This window comes from Fusarium keratoplasticum, chromosome 12 (genome assembly GCF_025433545.1).
Source record: "Fusarium keratoplasticum isolate Fu6.1 chromosome 12, whole genome shotgun sequence".
NCBI lineage: Eukaryota > Fungi > Ascomycota > Sordariomycetes > Hypocreales > Nectriaceae > Fusarium > Fusarium keratoplasticum.
In genome coordinates, this window is record NC_070540.1 from 1,291,785 (window position 1) to 1,316,761 (window position 24,977).

General features: G+C 51.6%; 8 protein-coding genes and 1 pseudogene across 9 annotated transcripts, besides 1 other annotated feature; 5 read left to right on the forward strand and 4 right to left on the reverse strand.

The window, feature by feature from the left end:
- Positions 1 to 1,537: 1,537 nt before the first annotated feature.
- NCS57_01403700 (uncharacterized protein) lies at positions 1,538 to 2,046 on the reverse strand (the record flags this gene model as incomplete). Its single annotated transcript, XM_053063654.1, has 3 exons — positions 1,728 to 2,046; positions 1,623 to 1,673; positions 1,538 to 1,572 (listed from the first exon to the last, which is right to left on the reverse strand). Exons 1-3 carry the CDS (start codon positions 2,014 to 2,016, stop codon positions 1,538 to 1,540), a joined length of 375 nt encoding a protein of 124 aa, XP_052906987.1. The 5' UTR covers positions 2,017 to 2,046.
- A 2,168-nt stretch (positions 2,047 to 4,214) lies between these two features.
- On the forward strand, positions 4,215 to 5,922 carry NCS57_01403800 (annotated as a pseudogene). Its single transcript has 3 exons — positions 4,215 to 4,306; positions 4,432 to 4,672; positions 4,723 to 5,922.
- Positions 4,215 to 5,922: a sequence feature.
- A 684-nt stretch (positions 5,923 to 6,606) lies between these two features.
- NCS57_01403900 (uncharacterized protein) lies at positions 6,607 to 7,185 on the forward strand (the record flags this gene model as incomplete). Its single annotated transcript, XM_053063655.1, has 1 exon — positions 6,607 to 7,185. Exon 1 carries the CDS (start codon positions 6,625 to 6,627, stop codon positions 7,183 to 7,185), a length of 561 nt encoding a protein of 186 aa, XP_052906988.1. The 5' UTR covers positions 6,607 to 6,624.
- A 626-nt stretch (positions 7,186 to 7,811) lies between these two features.
- NCS57_01404000 (MFS domain-containing protein) lies at positions 7,812 to 9,408 on the forward strand (the record flags this gene model as incomplete). Its single annotated transcript, XM_053063656.1, has 5 exons — positions 7,812 to 8,084; positions 8,141 to 8,155; positions 8,211 to 8,612; positions 8,656 to 9,012; positions 9,067 to 9,408. The coding sequence occupies 5 exons, from the start codon at positions 7,812 to 7,814 to the stop codon at positions 9,406 to 9,408; spliced, it is 1,389 nt and encodes a 462-aa protein (XP_052906989.1).
- Positions 9,409 to 10,438: 1,030 nt separating this feature from the next.
- NCS57_01404100 (uncharacterized protein) lies at positions 10,439 to 11,720 on the forward strand (the record flags this gene model as incomplete). Its single annotated transcript, XM_053063657.1, has 3 exons — positions 10,439 to 10,808; positions 10,867 to 11,068; positions 11,123 to 11,720. 3 exons carry the CDS (start codon positions 10,439 to 10,441, stop codon positions 11,718 to 11,720), a joined length of 1,170 nt encoding a protein of 389 aa, XP_052906990.1.
- An 824-nt stretch (positions 11,721 to 12,544) lies between these two features.
- Positions 12,545 to 14,137, reverse strand: NCS57_01404200 (uncharacterized protein; the record flags this gene model as incomplete). The annotated part of the gene is made up of 3 exons (XM_053063658.1): positions 12,545 to 13,351; positions 13,410 to 14,032; positions 14,086 to 14,137. 3 exons carry the CDS (start codon positions 14,135 to 14,137, stop codon positions 12,545 to 12,547), a joined length of 1,482 nt encoding a protein of 493 aa, XP_052906991.1.
- A 2,983-nt stretch (positions 14,138 to 17,120) lies between these two features.
- On the forward strand, positions 17,121 to 19,065 carry NCS57_01404300 (uncharacterized protein; the record flags this gene model as incomplete). The annotated part of the gene is made up of 4 exons (XM_053063659.1): positions 17,121 to 17,152; positions 17,212 to 17,600; positions 17,648 to 18,313; positions 18,362 to 19,065. The coding sequence occupies 4 exons, from the start codon at positions 17,121 to 17,123 to the stop codon at positions 19,063 to 19,065; spliced, it is 1,791 nt and encodes a 596-aa protein (XP_052906992.1).
- Positions 19,066 to 20,381: 1,316 nt separating this feature from the next.
- Positions 20,382 to 21,433, reverse strand: NCS57_01404400 (uncharacterized protein; the record flags this gene model as incomplete). Its single annotated transcript, XM_053063660.1, has 2 exons — positions 20,382 to 21,054; positions 21,105 to 21,433. 2 exons carry the CDS (start codon positions 21,431 to 21,433, stop codon positions 20,382 to 20,384), a joined length of 1,002 nt encoding a protein of 333 aa, XP_052906993.1.
- Positions 21,434 to 23,505: 2,072 nt separating this feature from the next.
- NCS57_01404500 (uncharacterized protein) lies at positions 23,506 to 24,422 on the reverse strand (the record flags this gene model as incomplete). The annotated part of the gene is made up of 2 exons (XM_053063661.1): positions 23,506 to 24,190; positions 24,301 to 24,422. The coding sequence occupies 2 exons, from the start codon at positions 24,420 to 24,422 to the stop codon at positions 23,506 to 23,508; spliced, it is 807 nt and encodes a 268-aa protein (XP_052906994.1).
- Between the last annotated feature and the right edge of the window lie 555 nt (positions 24,423 to 24,977).

Sequence of the window (24,977 nt, forward strand, 5' to 3'; positions counted from 1 at the left end):
AGCGAGCTCATCGTGTTATCGCGATGGGTTTTTGAATACTCGTCAAGCCCATGTGCAAAGCAAGCCAAAGTTCAAGTTTTCTTTAACATGTCCCGATGGTAAATTGGGTACAGTCTTTCTACTCCTTCACCAGTCCGGATACCCATACCGAGACTGGGCCCCGGACCCTATCAATAGCAGAGCATGGACTTTGCAAGAGCACGTACTGTCTCCTAGGATCTTATACTACTCTTCTCAACAGTTGCACTGGTTCTGTAAAGAGACAAGAGCCAGCGACGGCGGGCTATGCCTAGAGCAGACTGAGCTAGGCCCCTTCGATGTGACCATGCTGAGCTTCTCCCTGGGTCGGGCTGCGATAGCTTCAACATCTTGGGAGCTGTTTTGGAAAGACCTTCTTAGCTCTTACTTATCCCGCGGCTTGACAAGTCCCATGGATCGACTTTCTGCAATCTCAGCTGTTGGCGAAGAGCTTGCGAGAGTAAATCACACTTCATTCGTGGCAGGATTGTTTGAAGCCACAATCGCCCACAACCTTTGTTGGAATCGAGTGAGGTCGTCCCCTATCCAGCCACGGCCTGCAACATATCGCGCTCCATCTTGGTCGTGGGCAGCTGTGGATGGGCCTATCTTTTGGTCTGAAGAGCATCAAGATTACACCAGTATGGTAGATATTCTTGACTGTCAGGTCATACCACGGTTTCCTCAGGCCAAGCACGGTCCCATCGGATCCGCCTATCTCACGTTGCTGGGTTGGGTTGCGCCAGCAATCCTCAGTGCAAAGTCGCCTGGTCAGCAGCGTCGGATAATGATAGTGACAACTAGGTGGTGGGAGGTGATCGATGAGAAAGACCTAGATGCCACGGACCCAGAGCTTGAGAAAGGGGAGCCTATATCCATCTGGCTTATTTGGATGCTGCGGGCTATACCACCAGCTGCCTACTTGATGTTCTCGGGACTGATGGTTGTGCCGGATGGCACAAGTACTGAAAGGTTTCGACGAATCGGGTACCACTCGTCTCGAAGGGCCCAGGCATTAGAGACAGGATATGATCGAGGAATAGGCACCCTTAGGCAACACAAATTGACCTGGAGCGCTTTCCAAAGGCGTTTAATTACAATTGTATAATTGAGCTTTATCCAGACATCATCCACAATCTCGCTCCTACGCATCTATTAGTGCCGGCTTTGTAGAATGTGAGCCTACAACTATATTGCTAGATCTCTATCGTTGTCTTCACACATTGCTGGTATGGTGGAAAGCCCTGGCATCACAATCGCGGGGCCTATTTGATGAAGAAATGTCATGGACTTGGAAAGTACAGTCTGGCTGGGGGAACGACAAAAGCCAAGCAGGATTTCCATTTCAGGACATAGCAACTTAAGGTAATGTCACTGCTTTGTCTCGATGAGAAATCCCATGACGCGAGCGAAGCCAGCTTCCACTGGCACCAATGTCTCATCTCAGAATCCACTTGGGCAGCATCAATGGACATGCGGATGAGTCGGACAGTAGTCTGGGTAGAAGGTCAATGACCAACTACTGGTAATTGATCTCGACCTTCTGTTGGGGTTCTATCATTGCGGTTAGCTCCTAAACAACCACACTCTGTGTGATAACATACGGTCAAGAAGGGTTGCAAAGAGGCGAGTGTCGATAGCCACGAGAGGCGATCCTGGAGAGTTCAAAGTCAACGTACAGAACCGCACAAAGTCTCCAACATACGTACCTGCGAATTTCAGAACAACCGAGTCCCCCTCCTCCACAGCAAAAACTGGTTGGATGGAATCCTCTTGTCCAGCCTTGAACCAGTAAACACGCTTGGGCAAAAGGCTCCGATCCTCGACCTGGAAGCGGCCTAGGAACCAACCATTAGACTGGAGATGACAGTCATTAAGAGTGAAGATGGCTGCATCGTTGCCAGTTGTGGCATGAATGCGATCGTCGCCATTTTCAACTGGAGGTGCGACCTTCTGGCCGTCGACAGTGATGGTAAAGGGTCTGGGAAGAGATTCCATGGTGTTTCTGAATGTCTCAAGTTTGTTGGGGGAAGAAGCTGTGCTGTGATGAAGATGGTCATTTCCAGGGGACGCTAGGGGTATTTATACTGCTATCCGCCTCTCGTCTACTACCTTACGTCAAGGACTTTCCACAGACTAGGCTTCTCTATTTCCAAGTTTTCTCTCCGCTCTCATCTTGCGGAAAGACTGGCACAACCTCCACGGTTGCACGCCTGAAATCCAGCGTCCCTAGTGTAACCACCCCTTCATGCCCTCTGCATCTTGGCAACCACCAATATCAACTACCGACAGAAGGAGGCGGGCAAAACTACTTATCAGGTGTGAGACAAGAGGTGGAGGCCAGATGGCGAAGCTGAGGGGAGAGTGGAGATGTCAGACGGGAAGCTCCAGCTGCTGGACAAGTGAAAGCCCTCAAAAGAGGGGAAGGTGTCTCTGGCTTCATGTCTTCGCCACTGATTCGATGGACTGAGCGGGTGAAACCTTTCCTCGCCCTGCAACACTGAGACACAGAAACCAGGTGGCTTTGGGCATGGCCAATTCCAAATTCGCGCAACTTCGGCTTGGGCATTCCGAATGATGGGACTACGCAAGAAAACGAGTGTCTAACAGGCTTCCTTACAAATATAGTACGGACTTGTTCAAGGGGATATCACGCTGACTTTGCTAAGCTTCATTGTCCGACTTCATCCTATGCTCTAGAGTGTAGGAGATCATGGTGGGCTTGATATTCATCATGCATTTGTACCTATGTGCATACTGTACACGATTCCCACCGCTCAAAAAGAGACAGCGTCATCAGCGGCTGAATACGAAGCTCTATCATAAATGACGTGGCTCGGTTCAGCTTGGTGGGCGACGATACGGCCCGTCCCTGCATATGCATGAAGAGAGATTGGGGCGAGGTCCAGGCGATCTTGAATCAGATGAACGAATCTGATCGTGACGAAACCCCCTTCGGCTAACAGGTGGTCTCAATTCCGCACAGTCCCCTCCTAGGGTTTTGTGGTACCGGTACTTCGACGTAACAAAACAACGTTGCTCAGGTCACTCAGCCAAAGATGGACAGCTCATGGGTCCTCCAGTGATATTGCGGTACCATACAGGGGCACAGCATGCCATGCTTGATACTGTGTCTTGTTGCTGACCGCCTCACCTGTGCTATCATCGTCAAACGGGTATTGCTAGTGAGCCAGGTAATCCATCACGGCTAATAGATGAGGCGACACTCGTGTCGATCGAACCAACTTGTAACGGATCGCACAATTTCGGAACGACTGTATGCTATTCAAACACGTGGCATAATTTCAGAAAATGGAGGTGGCTCTCAGAGAGTGCTGTTAAGGGAGACAGATAACGTGAGCATCATAGCTCAGTCTCGTCGAAGACGCTTGGCGAGAAGAATGTGCTTCAGGAGTTTTCAATTGTAAAAAAAAATGTGTCTTATATTTGCAGGAAGCACAATGACAACGTCAAGGTTTTTCTTTTGCATTTCACGAGTTCAGGATTCGAATCAGTGACCTTGGGTGTCGGAATGTCTTGGCAGGGCCAGGGATGGGGGGAACGAGGGGAGTGCTTGAGCACTTGGCCCCGGGATCTTCTCCTCAGCAGAGCATCATCATACAGTTTTATTCCTACCTTCATTTCCATCCTCTATAATTGACTCTTTCCTTCCTCTCGGTACGTTTATTTGGAGATAGGCAGCTATTTTGGCACAGGCATAGGGACACCCTTATGCAGGAACACCTTTGTTGACGAGCAGCCGAACGGGCTCAGTTCACGTTCGTTGTGTATACTTTGCGCTTTAATTCTCTCTAAGGTGACATTAAAGAGGGTATCAGAACCAACCCACGATACCGGCAATCTTTCAGTTAATTGACTATCGCAACAAAACTCTTCACCCATTCTAATCATCGGCGTCAAGAGTCTCGAGCAGCGAAAGAGGAAATATTTTAGCGACAACACGACAGGGGGTACAGGCCGCTAATTTATCAGGCCTCGCTGGTTCACAGCGCCCGTATTGGCTGGCTCGCCACCTCGCTGCGCCGCGATCCCTCTAGCGTAACGCTGACAGTCCAGATGGGGTCAGCTTCGCGACATGGCTCAATGTTTGCTTTGTCTTCTTAACCGAGCTTACATGTATAGACTGCGCTTTTCTCTTCTCCTCCATCTTGACCGACTGACACATCAATGTCCAGGCCGCCATGGTCCTCAAGCCCTTCATACTTGCGGCCGTGTCGCTACTCATTACGTACCTCATCGCCAAGTTACGCTTCAAACGGTTGAAGCAGTACGCGCATCTTCCGCAACTGCCACCCTCCTTGATATGGGGGCATATGCTCGTGTACGATGAGATCTCCAAACATGCACAAAGAGATAGGCATCCAGGTACAACAGCATTCCCTTGCTCAACAGCATCCGACACGAATTCCTGGCAGATCTCATCTTTGCAGAGATGTACGAGAAACTTGGAAGGCCGCCGTTGATCTTTGTTGACATGCGACCCGTCTCAAAGCCCGTGGCTCTCATCACGAGCCATGATATTGCTGAACAAGTTTCCAAGTCTTCGACTCTATTCCCATGGAGCACACCAAAGACGCCTACCATGAAGGATATTATACATCTACTTGGCCCATCATCTCTCATCAGTGCAGAGGTAAGGTTCGTCCATGATGAATCATCCACTCCCATTGTGACACTTTCTAGGGCGAGGACTGGAGGAAACTTCGGAAGCGATTTGCGCCTGGCTTTGCGCCGAACCAATTGATGACACTCCTCCCCTGCATCTTGGACAAAACTAAGCCGTTTATCAATCGCCTCGAGGATCACGCCCGTTCAGGCGAACAGTTTTCCTTATTGTCCTTGATAGTCAACCTCACGGTTGATGTTATCAGTGCTGTCGCCATGAACGAAGACCTTGGAGCTCAGAGCATTGATCAATCTAGTCAGAGTCAGGTCATCCGCCTATTCATGGAACTGTTAAGTACCTACTCGAGCAGACATAATCTGCCCTGGTGGCTAGCCCCCAGCTTGGGAGCCAAGCGCCGCCGGCTGGCTGGGCAAGTTGATGAGATGCTACGAGATATCGTGCGTCGCAAGTTCGAGGAGCATCAAAGAACTGGCGGAGGAGACAAGTCGCGCAGCATCCTTTCTCTGAGTTTCCAGGACATCGACGATCTCACTCCTGAGCTTCTCAGCCATACTTCGGATCAAATGAAGAGCTTCTTCTTCGCCGGTCACGATACAGCCAGCATCCTCCTCTCTTGGACCTTTTATGAGCTATCTCGGAGTCCCCGAGTTCAAAAAGTGGTTCGTGCTGAACTGGACGAACTGTTCGGTCCTGATCCGGACCCGTCCGTTGTGAGATCCAAGCTATACGCCAACGGGGATGATCTTGTTCGCCGCATGTCATATGTGTCAGCAGTTATCAAAGAGGTTCTCCGAATACACCCTCCGGCAGGAACTGGTCGCTATGCAGAACCTGGGTCTGGATTCACAGTCCGTACATCGACGGGAGAGGAAGTCTGCTTGGACGGCACCATCATATACAACTGCCAGCACATTATTCACCGTGACCCAGTCGTCTACGGCGCCTCGGCTGACGATTTCGTCCCAGAACGATGGCTTGGCGACACTAGCACATGGGGATTTACACCTGGTGCTTGGAGACCGTTTGAACGAGGCCCGCGCAACTGCATCGGCCAAGAGCTTGCGAATATTGAGGCCCGTGTCATCATTGCCATTGTTGCGCGTCAGTTTGACTTTGTCAAAGTTGATCTAGGCGAACTCGACTTGGATGATAATGGGCAGCCTATTCTAAACGACAAGGATCGGTACAAGGTCAAGTCAGAGCTATATCCTGTGAGTCAAGCTTTGCAGGCACTTCAAGGCGGTTTAAGCAGCTAACTCTTTTTAGATGCTACAAGTGACAATCAAGCCAGTTGATGGAATGATGGTGAAAGTCAAACATGCTGATCAGCAAAGCGAGTGCTGAAGACGCTGACAAGAATGAGACCCTATGATAGAAAAGGCAACGGCAAACCTCTGTGACCTCGAATATTTCAACATTGGCTGTTCAGCCAATTATCTTCTTATTGAGAGAGAGAATCATCTACAACAGGAAAAACACGACTTCGAACACAATGGTGAAGATCAGAGTCAGGGCCACAAAACGCGGCAGTGCAGACACTTTTCCCAGTTCCTAACAAGAAATGACTCACCTTGCCATTTACAGTGTTTGGGGAGGAGTCATCTTCCTGTTCTTAGCCCCCAAGCAGTTCGCCTGGTTCGCCACAAGGCACAAGGCCCATTTCGGTCACCTTGTCCAACAACCAACAACGTTGCTGCCTAGGGGGTAGAAGGATGATCAACCTCGAAGGAGGGCGGGGGAGACCCTCGCTAATACACCTCAGCTTGAAAGGATCACCATCCAGAGCTAGGATTTAATTCGATTGCACCCCTGTTTGCTAGCTGATTCAGCATCAACGATGTTGGTTGTAAATCCCTATATAACACTCTAAGCTGCCGCACCTCTGTTGAACTCACCAACATTCATCTGTTTTATCATACCAAGTCCCATTATTAAGTTTATCATCAAGTTGCACAATCATGCAGTCCGAAACCCAGGCTGCTGAGCAGCCTGTCGAGAAGGGATGCGCTTCCGGCCAGGCTTCTGAGCAGGCCGTCAAGAGAACCAGCACTTTCGACCAGAGTCTCTACCCATTCGACACCGCCAATGACCAGCTCGAGCTGAGCAAGCTTCTCAAGAACACCAAACATGACCTCACTCTCCACGGCGTCGTGTCCCTGGGCACAGATGGCATTTTCCGCTCCCTCACGGCCGACCGTGAGGTTGTTGACGCTGTCCCCTTCTCGCCACGCCAGATCAAGGCTCTTCTCGACCGCATGCCTTTCAACCCGGAAAACGAGACCAAGTTTCGCGGCGTCGACGGCCGAGGCGTTCCACAAGAGCAGTGGTTCCACCCCGATAAGAGCCTGCTGCCACCACCACTGCCGCTGACGGATGAGCAACGGAGGTTCGGAGAGGCTAACAAGGAGAAGAATAGGAAGATGCTTGAGGAGAGGGCGAATAGGCCCCGATGCCCACTTCGAATTGTGTCGGACCATGACCTTGGGTTGAGGGTGACCCCTGGCAAGAAGGGAAACTGAAGTCGTGCTGAGAGGACGAACACCTAGAGCACATGTTCGTGGTCTAGGAGCGCATGGAGATGTAGGCTATTTTGATTGAGACTTGCTTCCTTGCCCGAGATCTTGTATTCCCAGTAAACTCTCGCTTCCTCTCTCGCCGTTGCTCACTCGGTAGTCGGGTATCAGTGCTAGATAGCATGTCTAGTAGATGTACCACAACTGATTTACTTCGTCCATCATTTGCTTTTCAGCGATTAGGCAACACCGACATTCTCCATTGTAGTCGTTGTCTTCGACGCTGCACAACTCTAGACCAAGCCATTAGTCAGTGGTAAACCAGACAGTTCCGACGTATGATCATATTTTCATCTCTTCATGCTTGGGACTTCTTTCTCCTACAGATACCTAATCAGGAAATTGTAATGACGCTCCACATCGGCCTCAAACGATGCCAAGACCCGTATCCAGTCACCCAAGAGACCAGGATTCGTTACAGGGGGATCAGGTGAGATTCTTTCTTTCATCCATTAGTCATTAAAACCATTCTCAAACCCCACGTGGACTCGTTCTGTGGAGAGTTGCCTTCTCCGCGAATTCTCAACTCAACTCCAGCGAGGATACGCAATAACCTCGTGATACCAACAGTCATGGCGACACGCTCGTGTGAGACAATTGAGCTGGCTCCCATCGAGTCTCGGGCGCGTTTTCCGCCTCTGAGGCATGATGTTCCAGCGGAGGAACGCCCCAGCTTTGGTAGTTCACGACGCACGTTGGCCCAGAATGGCATCTTTGAGTCCGGCCAATCGCAGAATGTCGTCGAAGTGACGCAGAAATGGAACGACCCCAAAATCAACGTCTTCCGAGTCGCAGCGTGCTCTTGGGGCTTCTTGGTTATGGGAGCGAATGATGTTGTATACGGAGTAAGATCACCGAATATCGTCTGCTCAAGACTTTCGCTAACGAACGCAACCAATAGGCACTCATCCCTTATGTATTTGCCCCTACCCACGCAGACATCTGTATCACCTCGCTAACAATATTGCTAGATTGAAGAAGACTATGGTGTCGACTATGTTGTCTTGTCCATCGTCTTCCTCTCCCGATTCGCGGGCTACATCGCCTCAGCAACCCTCAACGACTACTTTCACCAGAAGCTAGGTCTGCGTGGCATCCCCATGCTATGCGCCGGCTGTCATATCGCCTCTCATCTCACCATAGTGTTTCATCCGCCATACATGGTGACGGTCATGGCATTTATCGTCGCGGGCTTCGGCCATGGTCTGTTCGACTCGGCACTCAATGGATGGATCAGCACTCTGGCCAACTCTACGAGAATTCTCAGTTTTACGGGCGCATTTTATGCTTTCGGAGCTATGCTGAGTCCTCTTATTGCGACGATAATGATAACCAAGGCGCATATGCCTTGGTATTCCTTCTTCTACGTCATGGTAGGTGATGTTGCCGTGGTCATTGTCCAAGCTAACGGCCCAGCTCGGCATGTCCATCATAGAGCTCGCCAGCCTCACATGGTCATTCTGGAATGCCACTGACCATGGCCACCGGGGCACGCCCAACGAGACCGAAGCAGAGCGCGAGAATACGCTGACCGCCGCCCTTTTCCGGATGCCAGCTGCTCGAGTATCGTGGCTTTGCGCCTTCTTGATGTTTTGCTACGTGGGCATCGAGAATGCCTTGGGTGGCTGGATCGTGCTGTTTATGGCAACGGCACGAGGAGGCGAGGCGTTTGAGAGCGGTCTGACAGCCACATGGTTTTGGCTTGGACTAGCCCTTGGGCGAATCGTGCTGGGTTTTGCGACTCCGCGGCTAGGCGTCAAGATTGCGCTGACGGTGAGTTTGTTTTCTTGAGTTGGTTGCCTGTTGCTGACAGGATGGCTTGTGCAGGTGTACATTACGACTGCTCTTGGCTTGGGGCTGGTGTTTGTGCTCGTCCCTCGCTTCCTTGTTTCCGCCATCGTCGTCGCTCTCCAAGGCTTTTTCCTTGGGCCTCTCTATCCGGGAGTGGTCATTGTGGCTAGCAAACTCCTCCCAGAACACCTCAAGGTTAGAGTGATTGGGTTTGCTACTGCAATGGGAGGATGTGGCGCGGCGCTTCTACCTTTCTCTGTCGGTGTGTTGGCTCAGTTGGCCAGCGTGCAAGTACTGCAACCCACGGTCATGGTTATAACGGGTATCATGTTGGCTTCCTGGTTGTGTTTGCCCAAGATTGACAAGAGGCAAGATTAGTGGGTATCTCGGCTTGCATGCGTAAAATCTGATGCAAGAATAGCGAGTGTTTTGTTGGTAAACAACAGGAGAAAAGTGGTGATTTGACACGGGAATATGAGGCCGGCAATAGTGGTATTTTATCGTACTCGCCTCTCCCTTGACGAGAATTGCATGATGGGGCTCGATTTGACGAGATTTACGTGGAGCAACAGCGGCGAGTCGACCTGCGTAAACATGCCTGGAAAATACGAGATGGCTCGTGTGCCCAGCCAGAGCAACGGCCAATGTGTCTTGCAGGGGGTGGGGCGGTCAAGCCGGTTTGTGGAAATGTGCATGACCACAGGGACGAGAATGACCAAAAGTCGATTGGAAGGGAGCCTTCCATGGCGCTGGTTAGCATTTCAGCTGCTCATATGGCGGCTTGGTGTGGCGTCGAAACTAGTGAAGCCATCTTCAGCCCTGGCAGGGAGGGTTCTGTCACTGTTCCGGAAGGGGATTAAGCTTAGCTGCTCGCTCATTTGCATGAAATGTCAGGTCAGTGTCTGGCATAACTAGAACTGCCTGTGTAACCAGTCTCTCCTGTAACGAGCAACGAGTGATCCGTTGGAAGGGAACGCCCCTGTCTCACACGTCAAACGGACTTGTCCGGGTCAACGGGCCTCGGCAGCTATTTATGTCACAGGAGGCCATTGGCTCCAGCAAAGAAGCACTGCCCCGGGCCTTGAAAAGCCGGCGCTAAGGTCCAGTGGCTGACCTCTGTCTGGAACTATTCCCCCAAGCGCCAGGGCCTAGAACTGCCCAGCCACGAGCAGTGCCACCACCTGAAAGTGTCCACCGGGTCCCCTCAGCCCCGGCCTTGAGTGGTCCCCGAGAAGAAGGGAGGGAGCTTGCTTGGTGCCTATATAAACAAACCATGGCCAAGCTGTTCAAGGGTCCAGCTCTTTTGCGCGTTCGAAATTCCAGTGTATTCGATTCTATTTACCATTTACAGCTTTACAACGTCATATTTGCTTCTACTCTAATCACCACTTAATCACCGCCGCCCGATATGCGCTTTGCTCAAAGCCTTCTCCTGGGCCTGTTGGTCGGACACGGCCTGGCGCAGACAGCCGTTGAGCCTGTTGAGGAGCAGCCAAGCGCCGTTGCCCCCCAGAACCCTTCAGAGCCCGCCGCCGAGGAGCCTTCAGCAGCTGCTCCCGTCGCGGAACCCACACAAGACAACAGCTCCCCCGAGCCCACCGCCGACACCGAAGAGCCCGCGGAATCTGCCGCTGCGCCCCAAGAATCGGAGCCTGCTGCTACTGGATCGACCGAGGAACCCACAGCTGCCGAGGAGGAGCCTTCAGCGGGAGTCACTGCCACCAACGACGACAGCGAGCCCACAGAAGCTCCCGAGGCGACAGGGACAGCGGAAGAAGGTATGAAGACATGATGCATCGCTTGGTTGCATCATTTGCTAACAAGACCGTCAAATAGCCTCCGCTACCGCCGACGATGACGATTCCGCTACCGCTACCGGCGAACCAACTGGCACTGCCACCGAAGAAGAAGAGACCGGCGCTACAAAGACCGAGAGCTCAGTACCTACCGCCACCTCTGCCGTCGTCAAGGCCGATCTGAAGAACGCGACCGTCAGCGAAAATGCCGAGATCGTCGAGGTTGAGGGCAAGCCTGCTGTGTAAGTTGTACAAACGATTGAGGATACCACGGTAGACTAACCTAGCATGTGCAGCAAGCTGAGCGCCCCCGTTGATGGCGAAGCCACTTTCAGCGTTTCGGTCGACACCGACGACGACTTCGACGAGGGCGAGAAGATCCACATTGTCGCCTCAATCTTTGTCGGAGAACCCTCTGGCTCGAACAGCGCCAAGCTCCGACGACGTGGCCGCAAGACCGACTGTAACCTCCAGATGAAGCTGAACGGTCAGACCGTCTACGACGAGCCTCTCGAGACCACCGACGGCAAGTGGCAGGATGTCAGCAGTACCGGCCTCCAGTCCTCGGACCCCCAGCCCAAGATCGACGTCACCCAGAAGTGTGGCAAGACACCTGCGCCCCTGACTGTCAACAATGTCCAGGTTGCCAACGAGAATGGCCTGGGCTCCAGCTCCGGCGGCAGCGGATCCGGCGGCTCTGGCTCTGGCTCTGGTTCGGGCTCGGGCACGGGCTCGGGCTCCAGTGGCAAGGGCTCCAGCGGATCCGGCTCCGGCTCCGACTCCGAGTCTGGCTCTGACTCCAGCTCTAGCGATGATGATTCCGCTGGGTCCAAGGCCGCGACCAGCATGGTTGGTCTCGTCGCCGCCATGGCCGCTGCCATGTTGTTTATGTAAGGGAGCTACGGGGATGTTTGATGACCAAAGAATGCATCATGGGAATGGCGAGGCGTACTTGATTGGCAAAAATCGTGATTTTACTGAGAAGCCAGCGACTCATACATACTATACATATTAATCTAGACCATTAATTCGACATGCCAAAAACAATGCCGCTAGTTCGCATCGCGTTTTGACCTTTCAGTGACAAAATAAGGCCAGATGTCATTTGTACGTGGTGTATCGAGCAACAAGCAAGGTGGTGTTTGATGATGCTCCATGTCCCTGAGAATACGCTGTTGCTTGCAGTTGAAGCTGCTGGCATCTTCGTCACTCGACCTTGGCCAGTTTTGCACTTGGTGCAAAAGAGGCCCCCTGCGCTTGCAGCTGTCAGTGCTGATCATTCCTGTAAACGTTGACAGGTGTCTTGATCACATGTTGAACAACTTCTCAGCGCGCGTTAAAAATGCAGTGAAAAATAAAAAGTCGGGGCAGCGAGGAGTTCGATGGCTCACCAAGAGAACAGGTAGTTTGTGCCCCGACTGGACCTCGGAAATCCTCAAGGCCAAAGTTCACAAGGACACATAGTATTCTAATTAGTCAGTCAGTCCCAAAGCCATGCTGGGGCATTGCAAGTCAAAGCTGGCATTTCCCCCTTCTTGTTGTAGGGTAGGTAGGCAGGCAACAAAACAACCATCGCGACGCGGTCCCCTACGCGCTTACGATGGCCACGAGAAATCCCCAAAAACGCGTGTGATGGCAACATCTCAACGCCAGGTTGCATCAAGAACATTCAAAATTAATTGTTACTTCGGGGTAGTTGTTGCTCCGTTCTGAGCAGATCATGTCCATGCTTCCTCCAAGTCACGACCAAACCGGGCCGCTTGGACAAACCTCGTCAACTCCCATCGCCGTTTAAGCTCTGCTCGAACTATTGTTCGATCTGCCTTGGACTCCATGAAGAGTCCGAGCGTATATATAGGCCAGTTCCCTATAAAACACTTTGCCCATCCGTCGTCACCCACATGTTGCCGCAGGATTTTCCTGGTCAGCTGAATCTGCCAGCAGTTGCTGGGTACCATCAACGGAGGAGTTGTTGTCCCATGCTGTGACGCCTGTTCCAGTAGCAAGGAGGCCGCGAGGGCAAACAAGTAGCTCACGTCTCTGAAATACCGTTCCCGTGAGGTCAAGTTTTCTGTTTCGCCAACAGACCCAGAGCGAAGCTCCTTGTCGTCAAGTAAGAGTGCCTCCCATGAAGTGACTTCGCCTTGCAGTCGCTCAAATTCGGCTGACCGCGGACATCCGTTTGAGAAATATCGTCGAAGAAACAGGGCTATTCTAAACAAGGACACTGGTACACCGAGTACCGGACTGTTCAGACCCCTGGGTGCGCCTGGAAAGAACAAAGATCGATCTAGTAACTTCTCGGCTCGATCCCAAAACTCAGGGTCAAAATCATAGCTCACTCTCTCCGTTTCAGACCAGAGGCCAGTCGTGATGGAGAAGGTGTGGTACATGACGCTCTCGACCGCCAGCCGATCGAATAACCGGCCAATCCCCACGGGGCGGTTCAAAAGGCGCAGTGTGATGATACGCGATGCTGCACTGATGTGTTGCGGGACATCGATATCAGTGTCCCAGCTCATCGACTGTGATGGGTTAGTTAATCTTGAGCTTCAGCTAATTTGATGAACTAGGCCAACTTACCCCATGAATGTAGAGCAGCATGACAGACATTAGCAGCCCGTTGTGATTCTCAAACTCTGACACGTTGGCCACCAGTTGCGCAAGCTCGGTCAGCGCATTAGAGTAGTACCTCAACGTGAGGTCGTGCATGCACCAGGAGCCATCTATCAGGTAAATATGCGACGCAGCCAATGCCAAGACGGAGTAGTAAAGGCTCTTATGATTTACCATGAGCTCCTTTATCTCGGCAAGCCATCCATCGTGGAACCCCGGATGAGAGCTGGGTAGTAGGAGAAGGGAGTAGTATTTGTTGGCAAAGTGATGAGACAGACAGGTCTCCAGGTCTCGGGAGATGACGCTGTGAGAGATGGCTACTTCGGAGTGAAGGCAGACAGAGACATCGGAATGAGCTGGACTACAAGGACTTTCGGGAGACTCGGTTCGTGCCAGCTCAAGGTCAAGTGGCTTTGGTGATTGTTGACACGGAGACTTGGATCGAGATTCCCTGTATCGCGACCTGTCGTGGGATATGTGACGGCGGTCGATCATATCTTTTGATGACGGCCATTGACATTCGCGCGCGACAGAGGCGCAGTTACCGCAGACAGGTGACTTTTCGTCGCATTTCTTACGACGTTGTCGGCCTGGTCAATGCGAGTCAGAGTCGCCACGCAAGAGAGGTTCAAGCAAGACTTACATGTGAGGCATCCCGTCTTGGTACGCAGCTTTGCCTTGGTAGAGCCAGCCATGGTTAAGACGGCAAATTATCAGCTTATGGCGTCTCGGATGAGGACGTGCATCCGAGAAAGAGGCCGGTATCTAGGACGCTGCATGATCGAGATACCGTTGATACCGTTATCGAGCTCTTGGCTTGATGATTGGTCTAGCCGAAGACGATCAAGATGCGGGGTAAATCCTTCCGATAATGGGGATATCGACTAACAACCGAGGGTGCATCTTGGCAGGAGGTGTGATAAGGTACATAGCTGTTTATGGTGAAGAGATTCGAGGTGTAAGGGTGCATTTGGGACGAAAAAGTCGAAGAGATTGAGGCGATTTCCACAATGTCACCAGTAAACATGTTTGCGCTGACTTGTTTTGAGTGGCATGGTTTCCACCAGGTAACACGCCAAATCATTATCTAAAGAGTCGAAGTCACGTTCTAAGTGACTTGTTGAAGTGTTGAGTGACTTAAATGGGGTGTTGCGGCGTAGATGACGGTTCAGCCAGTTGGGCGGCGGGAGTCCAAGAGGATGTGAATGTTGTCCTGGGGCGAGAAACCGATGCAACAACAACACTGCCATTCTGTCAACATCAATTTTCAATCATGAGAAAGAAAGCAAAAACCCGACGTTGTGGACATACTCTGACTTGCACAACCCTTTCAACAGTTATCGCATGTTGAGGTCATGAGACGCATTGGGAGCGTGGGGAGCGTGGGCGACAACAACATCACCCGATTCTGACATTCAAAAAGAACAACGATCAATTTGGCGTAGAAATGAAGAAACAAACTGACATGTCAGTTAACATGTGTATTTGATCCGTATGTCATGGTCAAATGCCATGTGGCCACATCAAAGACAGTCATGTTGTCTCAGCAAGGTGGGAATATCTCACGCTGGCAACCACATTCAACTTCCCTATACGGCCAATGTTTGACAAATAATAGACTTGAATGTTCCAAGAGAAGGAACAATCTCCCCAATATCTCTCCTGGAAAGTCGCTGATCAATATCCCTGCTCTGCACCTTAAAGTAACCCCCTTACCAAGCATCCAGAAGTCCCTCGGCTGAAGAGCGCTTACCTTCGGTCTCACAAACTCGCATAACTTTTGCCGATCACAGATAGGAAAGCTGCATGGGAATCTTCATTTCAATACCAGCTTCCAAATCCAGCAAGAGCCTGGGCTTACTCTACAAGGTTCTCCGTGCCGCGTTGCCGAGCCCCAGCCAAAACAAGAAGCAATTCACACGCCACCCGGGGACCCCAGAGACACCACGTTCGGGCTCCATGATGGTTGAGGCCGCTCATTGGCTTGATGCACGAACCGTTTGGTGCTCTCTCTGGCATGTGGACTCGTAACCCCAGAGATCAAAGGAGGCGACGATGAAGTGCATCCGGGGGCTTGCACCCGGTACCCCGGATACCGAGGAGCGCCAGGCGTGCATTAGCCCGGTTTGACTGGTCGCATGAGATACCGAGGCGATATTCAGGTCCTTGAACAGCCTCTGGTGGCTTGCGGCTCTGACAAGGGGCGGGTAGATGCCAAGGAGGCTCAAGTGTAGACGCGTCTGTCGCAAGCGCCCCTGGAAGAAAGTAAAACTTTGTTTGAATGTGAATATGGCCAGGCCATCTAGATACAACATAGGTAGCAAGAGTCATGCGTGTTCTTATCAGAAACTGCCTCCTTATCGTACCTGAAAAAATTATGTGATGCTTCATAAACCTCCCGTAACGGCAATGACCGTCGGCAAGTGGCTGAATCCTCCCAGGCAATTCCCTAGCGCACCAGCGACATGTTCCGAAATGTCATTCCGTGGCGTTAGAAAGTGGCCACAGATAAGATCAGCTTACAGAAAATGCGTCTTTGGCTGATGTCTCGTATCGCCACATACGACTCGTGGTGGCCAAATTAGCAGTTTCCTTTGCGGGTCGAAAAGTTGGATAGTTGAAGACATTGAATGACAAACGTTAAAGCTCTGTTTGGCTAGAGAGCCTCTCGAATTGGCTATTGCTAATCTACTCTATCTCACTGAGGTAATTCGAGAGTGGGCAATCAAGGACCTTCCCAGTTAAGATGCTTACAATTAACCAAGCGTCAGATACCCGTCATGCTCGGAGCACGCGGAAGTCCCCTTTTGACCAAGTTGTGGGTAGCTTGACGCTCGGAAATAGGATGTTGTGTTGGCGATCCCAGGTGCTACGTTACGACCCGTGGAAGCGCCATTTCCCTAGCCTAGCGCCAGTGGGTGGTTGCACGTTGAAACGATCAAGGGGGAAATCGAATCTAGAACGCTTTCGGAAGCTGTAGCCACATATGGGGAAGAGGTTGGTGATCTCATGACATCACGAGGTGCGGCATCTGAACTGACAAAGATCACGCAAATCGAGAACAAGGCGATATCGCCTTTGTATGATTCATTCAAGCTTGACTCACTCTCATAGCAAAATATCGCTCCGATGAAGGAAAAAAAACAGACCGACCGCGGCGTGTCCGAGGCGCGGCTATCGCGTATCTCCAGCCCCGTCACCTCCGTGCTATTCCCCCATCTCCTCGGACTTTTGTGGGGAGCGAAGCCGGCTCCCTCCAGTCATAGAGCCGCACCATGTCTCGTACGAGGCTCGGGTCCTCGGCATTGCGGGTGTGGTGATGTTCTGGAAAATTTGCGGAATCCTTTGGAGCCGCACGCCAAGCGATTGGCCAAGACCTGAAGCCATCGCCGTCGAAAAGTGGCCCTTCTCCAGCCATATACGGCCCGTTTACAAAGGTTCCTCCCCTCCTGCTAACAAAGGTTCCTGTCGTGATGGCTCCCTCGCTCGTTCGGATGGGCTTCCCGTCTTGGGCAAAGGGCGACCTCCGTGTGGCGATGGCATGGACGGCTTCGGTTCCAGACGTCAAATATCTCCAGACTTTCCGCTGTTTTTATTACCCTATGATTTCCCCCTTCCCCGTCTTTCCTCCTCCATCTCACGCTTCCCCGTTAATGCACAGTGTACCCCAATCGCAATATGGCAACGAATCACGAGGACATGGCCGCCCAGTATGTGTCAAGCTCGTACCAACCTCTGGAGAAGCCCCCTGCTGACATCGTCTAACTAGACTCCACGAGGAGTTCGGTGAGCGAGTGCCTAAGCCTAATGGCGAAAAGGATCTTGCTGGCGGCTACATCGCCCCGCATGATATTGAGAAGAAGGTTGAGCCCGAGACTGCTCCTGAGTCTGACCCCGAGTATGGAACTACCCCTGATGGCGAGGAACCCAACGACCATGAGAGGGCTACTCTTCGCCGTGTAGGCGAGAACCTCCCTGCATCGGCTTTCCTCATTGCCGTGGTGGAGCTCACTGAGCGGTTCACCTACTATGGTGCTCAGGGTCTGTTCCAGAACTACATCAGCCACAGCAAGACTGGTGCAGATGGACCCAAGGGTCTTGGAATGACCGATCAGGCTGCTACCGGTCTCAACCTGTTCTTCCAGTGGTTCTGCTATGGTGAGTATTCAGCAATGCCTACAACTCATCGTTGCTAATTTTTATAGTTACCCCCATTCTTGGTGCCATCATCGCCGATCAGTATCTCGGCAAGTACAAGACTATCCTGTTGTTCTGCGGCTTCTACTGGGTCGGTCTCGTCATCCTATGGACAACCTCGCTCCCTGCAGCAATGGATCACGGCGCTGGAAAGGCTGGATACATCGTCGCCATTATCGTCATCGGTCTTGGAACCGGTGGTATCAAGTCCAACATTGCCCCCCTGATTGCCGACCAATATCAACGACGCAGAATGGCCATCAAGACGGAAAAGAATGGAGAGCGTGTCGTCATTGATCCCGCCATCACCTACCAGCGTATCTACATGATCTTCTATTGGTGCATCAACGTCGGTGCTCTGTCTCTGATGGCTACCCCCTTCATGGAGAAGTACAAGGGATTCTGGACTGCCTACCTGATGTGCTTCTGCATGTTCAACGTCGGAATTCTCGTCCTCGTCTGGCGCCGCAAGACTTATGTCAACCGTCCTCCCCAGGGATCCGTCATCACCGACGCCTTCAAGGCCCTTGGCATGATGATCAAGGAGCGCAACATGGATGCTGCCAAGCCTTCCTGGCGCGCTGAGCACGGAAAGACCCAGGTTGTCCCCTGGAACGATCACTTCATCGACGAGCTCAAGCGTGCCCTCCGAGCCTGCAAGGTCTTTGTCTTCTGTAAGTTTCTTGACCGTGCTTCGATTTGTTCCATCTAACCTTGTCAAGACCCCATCTTCTGGGTTTGCTACGGCCAGTTCTCTACCAACTTTGTCACCCAGGCCGGCCAGATGCAGGGCCATGGCATGCCCAACGACTTTATGCAGAACTTCGACCCCATCTCCATCTTGGTCTTCACCCCCGTCCTCGACAAGATCGTTTACCCCATCCTTCGAAAGGCTGGCATCGAGCTTAAGCCCATTATGCGAATTACCATTGGCTTCTGGTTCGCCGCTCTGTGTCTTGCCTACGCTGCCATCGTCCAGCATCTCATCTATAGCGCTGGACCCTGCTACGAGTACCCCGGAGAGTGTCCTGCTGGAAAGGACGGCGAGACTGAGCTGCCCAACAATGTCCACATCGCCATTCAGACTCCTGCCTACATCTTCATTGGTATCTCTGAGATTTTCATCTCTGTTACTGGTCTCGAGTATGCTTACACTAAGGCTCCCCCTACCATGAAGTCCTTTGTGCAGTCTCTGTACCTCTTCACCAACGCTTTCGGTGCTGCCATCTCCGAGGCCCTGGTTTCCGTCGCCGTCAACCCCAAGTACCTCTGGATGTACACTGGTGTCGGTTGCTCTTCGTTCGTCACTGGAATCGTCTTCTACATCATTTTCCGCCACTACGACCAGGATGAGGACAAGATGTACGACCTGGACCGTGATGAGCCCGTTCTTACTCACAACGGCATTAAGCACGTTGAGGAATAATGGCATGTATATATGTAGCGATGATAGATAGCGTAGCGAGATGATAATGAGGATGTGATGATTTTCATCGAAGAACAATTGCCTCTGATGGCATTGCAGGTTGTAGCTAGTGACCATGAAATGTGACTAGGGATTCCATTGAATAACAAAATTTCTACCAATTCAGCGGGCCGAAGGAAACTGTTAAAACCCCAAATCTAAGTTGAAGGTAGCAAAGAGTTGCATTTGAGCTTCAGAGGGGATAAGGCGAGATGCTGTACTATTAAATTGGATTGCCAAGACACAGATGAACATTTAAATCAATGTCTCCTAGCAATACAATTGAAATCTTGTCCCCCCCCCCCCCTCATATTAATTCTTATGCAATTAATAGTTGTGGTCATGGGGTGTGTTATTGGTATCGTCAAGGTTTCCTAATGCTCTTAGAACGCAACTGGACGGCCACTTCTCACACAAATTTGTGAATCAAGTCTCTAGGCCTGACCTCCGGCCCATAGCTTCTTTCTTATATTTGCGTTGATTTTTGCATATTTAATCTATAAGAGGACCTCTTGTGGTAATATGATGGTCAAGTTTGGGAAGACCTGAGCGGAGTTCCGACCGATATGAATTCCACCGAGAACCTTTCCAGAATTATGGTCTAACAATGGTTACTCAAGGTTGCATCAGGAATAAAAACCAGAAAAACAAGACCTGCAGACCAGCTTCTCTCTATGTCTGGTCGTTGGGGCGAGGGTTATAATACCACTCAGGTCACATTGCGGTTTTGGGGAGAATGTGTTGTATGTGTCAGCTGAACTGACTGGATATAGCTCTGACTTTGTTCGTTTCCATGCTATCCAGGCTCAAATCAAAATCAAAACTTTGTGTCCAAAGTGTCGAATCTGCCCAGGTCTCAAAGTATCATTTCTTCGACGTCTGAACCCAATGGGGGCGAGAACATTGACATTCAGGCTCGATCATAACACCCAATTCGCGGGCACTACGCGAGCTTTGAGTTCATTCAGAGCTTATTGTCGTTGGTCAATGTTGGAAACTAATATCCAAACTAGAAGTGTGAGAAACCACACACATGTCACTGGGAATAGTCCCCCCTGGCGCGTTAGACGACGTCGTTAGCCGGGCCTGACTAGTCAGATATGGCACTTCCAAATTCGATCATAAACCGCTAAATTCATTGCTACACTGTTCGTAAGGTCTCCTTGCCTAAACGCTGGTGTGTATGTGCCCTCATTCGCAACGCTATGTACATGCATGGAGCTATATCGTAATCCAACACCTCTTCCAGTCATCCCATCGGTCGTGATTTTTATTTTTTAAAACTTGCCTTGATCCGCATTCTGCATCAACATAGTGGAATCAGGCTTGTACTTCTTGGAGGCCAAGCGGATGTTGTACTCAACGTCGAGGACAGCACCGTTGGGCTCGTTCTCGACGGGCTTGAAGTTGAGGAGCAGATCATCCTTGACAGCGCAGGCAGTGTCGGTCTCGAGATAAGGGTCGTCGCTGGGGTACAGCTGAGCGGTGACACCGATGTAGTCGTCGTGTGTGACCATCATGTGGATGTGAGCAGGGCGGTAGGGGTGACGTCCCATGATCTTGAGCAGCTCGGCAGAAGGACCAGAAGTGTCGATGGCGTACTCAGTGGGCTTGAGGCAGTAGAACCAGAACTTGCCATCCTGGTCGGTGCGGAACTTGCCACGGAGGTTGTGACGAGACTGGTTCTCGGGGTCGTGGGCGTCGTACTTGCCGTTGGTGCTGGCTTGCCACATGTCGAAGACGGCGTTGGGAATGCCCTTGCCAGTGTCGACATCACGGATGACACCATGGAAGAAGGTGAGCTGACCATCCTTGGGCATGTCCTGGACTACACTGGCACCGAGGTCACGGAAGGGAGTCTCAGGGGACCAGAACGGGCCAAGGATAGCGGACGATGTGGGAGCGCGACCATCCGCAGTCTCGACCTTGTGGTTGATCTCATCGACGAGGCTGTGACTGTTAGTGGCTGTGGTCATATAGCGGGGAGAGTGTTTACTCACGATTCAATACCCAGGATATCGCACACTCGCCACGTCTCGTTGCGATTCTTTCTGTAAGCCTGACCGAGAGAGTTGATGTAGTTGACACCGAGGATCCACTCGTCCTGCTTGAGCTCGACCTCTCTGCAAAAGTCGTGCATGTGCTTGATCAGAGAGGTGAGAATCTCACGGTGTCTGGGCAAGGTCTCGGGGCTCATGAGTTCGATGACATGTTGTGTGAAGTTAGGGTCGAACTTGGAGGAGGAGGCAGAGGCACCGTTGGCGCCGTTGGTATGGCCGTTTGCGCCATTGGTGGCAGTGCCGTTTGTACCGGTGGGAGCGGGAGTCATTGTGAAGTGTAGGCTAGTGTCTTCTGTTATCTGTGATCTGTGACCGTTGGATGAGTTGCAAGAGTCCAAAGTCGAGAGGGCCACGCCGTTGTATATATCGTCATCTGGAAGCTCCCGGGAACTGGGGGAAGCCGTGGAGTGCGTGCTCCCGCCATCCATGTCAGCTGACTCCACTTGAAAGAGTTTAACCAATGGATAGGGAACGATAAGAGAGCGAGTTATGGAGAAGTTAGGATCAGGCTTAGCGTAAAGGCGTAGATCAGTCTTCTAATTGGCTCAGGGTTGGGAATACTTTGCCGTGATGGTAGCCGGCTTCAGCGGGGCCGTAACCATTGGCGGCAGTTGGAGTCGGCTAGGTAACGGCGGCCCAGTAGCCTCCCCAGAAATGGCAAACGGCGAGACGTGATTGGTACGAGAAGCTGGGGTCGTTGAACCGAACCGAACTGCCAGGCGGGGGAAATACTCTTACCCGATGCTCAGTACCGACGGGTCTTTGTTTCTCCAAGTTGAGCAGGAGCTTGTAGTGGTGGGCATTGCCGTGGTTTTTTGCCGCACTCTGAGTCGTACGATTCGCTGCTCTCCAGACGCCACTCGGGATTCACCTCATCCAGGTTATTGAGTGAGAGCAGAGCTTTGCCACGTAGTTGCTTAGCTTAGAAGCAATGATCCGGATGTACGGCTCAAGGAGAATGGCAGTTGAGTCGGGTGCGAAAATCTGACCCATTTGGTCGAAAATGAAACGCTACTTTGGTGCTGCAACGGCCTCGGTAGTTGTCACGGCTTGACCGTTGAAACCCAGCTTCTATGTCAACATGTTGGACAAGATAGGCAACCTACTATGTAGTTGACAGGTTGTGCAAGCCAATCAAAGGCAAGCCATTGACAGACATACCCCGGATCGTCAAGAAGACCCGCGTGCAGTGACCACCCCGGTCAGGGTTTGGGAGGCAGGCCACAAGCCCTGCAATGCAATGCCTATGCAGACAACCCAACGCCTGTTCTATACAGATGCTCGCTATTGGAGCCGCCAATGCATGTGCAACCATGGCATCTAGTGACAGTGGGTGCAGAGCAGAACAATGTCATGTATGATTGCCAGGTTATCGCGGTCAGCGTCGTCATGCATTTCTCACAAAGCCTCCAGACAGAGACGAGATTTTCAACAATTTGACACTCGCGCTTCTTCATTGGAAAAAGGCAAAGAGACTCCGTGTTATCGAGTTCTGACTTTGGGTGAAGGTTACGTGCTCCTTTGTCTCACCACCCACCCTGTACCTCCACCACTCTCGGGATGCTAGAGTCAAATCCACCAACACATGTGCGTCTACACTTAGCAATTGGCTCACTATTGCATTCAATAATTTTTAATACCACTTAAGGCTTAATTCGCATTGTTCACGTTCGGGATCAGAAGCCGAGGTTACTGCATGCACCTCGGTATGCTCGGGTTCTTGGTTCTCTCATCAAACATCTGGATGCAGTGAACCAACGCCAGTTTTGTGATTGGGAAGAAAGAATATGAAGAGCCCGGAGACTAAAATTTCTCAATTTCATACTCATCAAGATCGAATACGTATCCGAAGGGAGTTTGCCTGGATTCCGACAGCCCTCGTCTTCCCCCCCGGGGTATGGAGTAGCACGTGGCAACCTCGCCGTGTCCACTTTCATCATCACGAGATCCACCACTCGCTGGCTCGAGCAATGACATCCTCAATGCGCCGTGGAGACCCCGAGATGGCCGCGACTGAGATCCAGCCAAGGCCTAACGTGTTAACAAAGGCTGTCACTCCGGTGTTCCTTGATATTATGCCTAATGACTTCTCTTCCAGACATCATTGGTACCAACAAGAGCTGTTAATGGCATGCACGATGTTTCTAGATTCATCCAATATACTAGAACGCTTTGCAGAATGAGTTGATATTGTTGTGGTGAATCAGTTTGCTTGGTCTATTCTCTATCGGTCTTGTACTTTTTCAATGTCATCTATTTTCGTCTATCTCCGCGTTGAGGCTGTCATGGAGTATTCGTGTTGAAGCTCTTTCTAGTCAAGGACTCAAACGATCCAGATAGGTCACATCACCCGAGTCATCATAGACTTCCTGAACCCCGTGTTGGCCACGCTGCCAATCCCAAACGATGGCAAGACACGCATCATTCGAAGAGGAGTGGCAAAGCTAGTGTACTGTCTGATGATGCTCAGACGTTCTCGAATCGGCATCCAGGATCGACGAGCACAGAGGTCCAAGCCCAAAAGATGAATCGGGGTACTGACGATCTGAGATGCCGCCGGCATGAATAGCTGTGCCATCTTCAACCTAGACTCATCCGACTTGAAGATCTCGGCAAACGGCGTAATGGAGGAGAAAGGAAACTCGGCGAGCTTGGGAGCGAGCATGTTCGGTAGGTTGAACGAGGCGTATATGGTCACGGCATCCCGGAGAGAGAAGAGAGCATAACTCAGCAGAGGCACAGGAGAACCACTGGCCATTCTAGAAAAGTATGCATCCTTGAAGATGCACAAACTAGAGCTGACGGTCGTGGTGGCGGCAAACTTGGCGGGCGTGGAGCAGACGATGGAGGGATCGAGGTCGTGCTGGATAGCATTGAACGAGTCGAAGAGGTTGGCGGTAGCGTAGGTTCCGAAGTAGACGAGGAAGGGAATGAACAGCGAGGCAAAGGTTGCCTTGGGCTTGGAAGTCCACTTGCGGACTGAGGACATGACAGAAGCACCGGTGGTGGCCTTGTTGAAGACGATCCTGTTCACACCAAGGTTAGACAACCTCGAAGTGATGAGACAGAAAGGTTGGAGTAGCATGACACAGCATCTCCATCGTTTATTGATCAAGAGACGCGTTAAACCACTCACTTGTCGATTGCAGTCACCCAAGGAGTGACCAGGGCAGATGCGAATGCCGCAGCTGCGAGGTCGACAGCGAAATATTCCCAGGTGCAGCGCTCCTGCTCCCTGACGCTCATAACTTCGGCCATTTTGAAGTTGTCGATCACGGACGATGACTACAGAGTTGCAGGAGAGAAGCAAGACGTCTTGCACTATGACTCTTAAATATTTCTAGTGATAGCCATGGCTTCTGACTGCGAGTTTCTCTGGAAACTGTCAAGTGGGCGGATTCTCCCTCCCCTGTTTCGGCCATGTCAGCCCCCTTAGGCGTGACAGCGGACTAAGACGCCGCCAGATCCCGCCGGCGGCGTGATATCAAGCGCCATGTTCCCCAACAAACCGCGTGGAGGGCTTGCTTCAGAACGACAATCACGAAATTCGTTGCCAATGGAAGGTTGACCTTGTGGGGTCGCGTCGTGCATTGGTTGGCAGAGAGGGCGGCGACGCTAACCTCGAAGCCGTCTTGCGTCGGTTTAGGGAGGGCCAGATTGACTCACCTAGGTGACCCTAGTCTCACCGGGCAGGGATAAGGTCGCTATTACGTGGCTGGGTCGGCTAAGCTCGGGTTTTGTTGGGGACGTGTTATCAGATGAAAGATGCTCTCAAAGGCCCGGGGAACACATCAGCTCTGCCGATGCTCACCG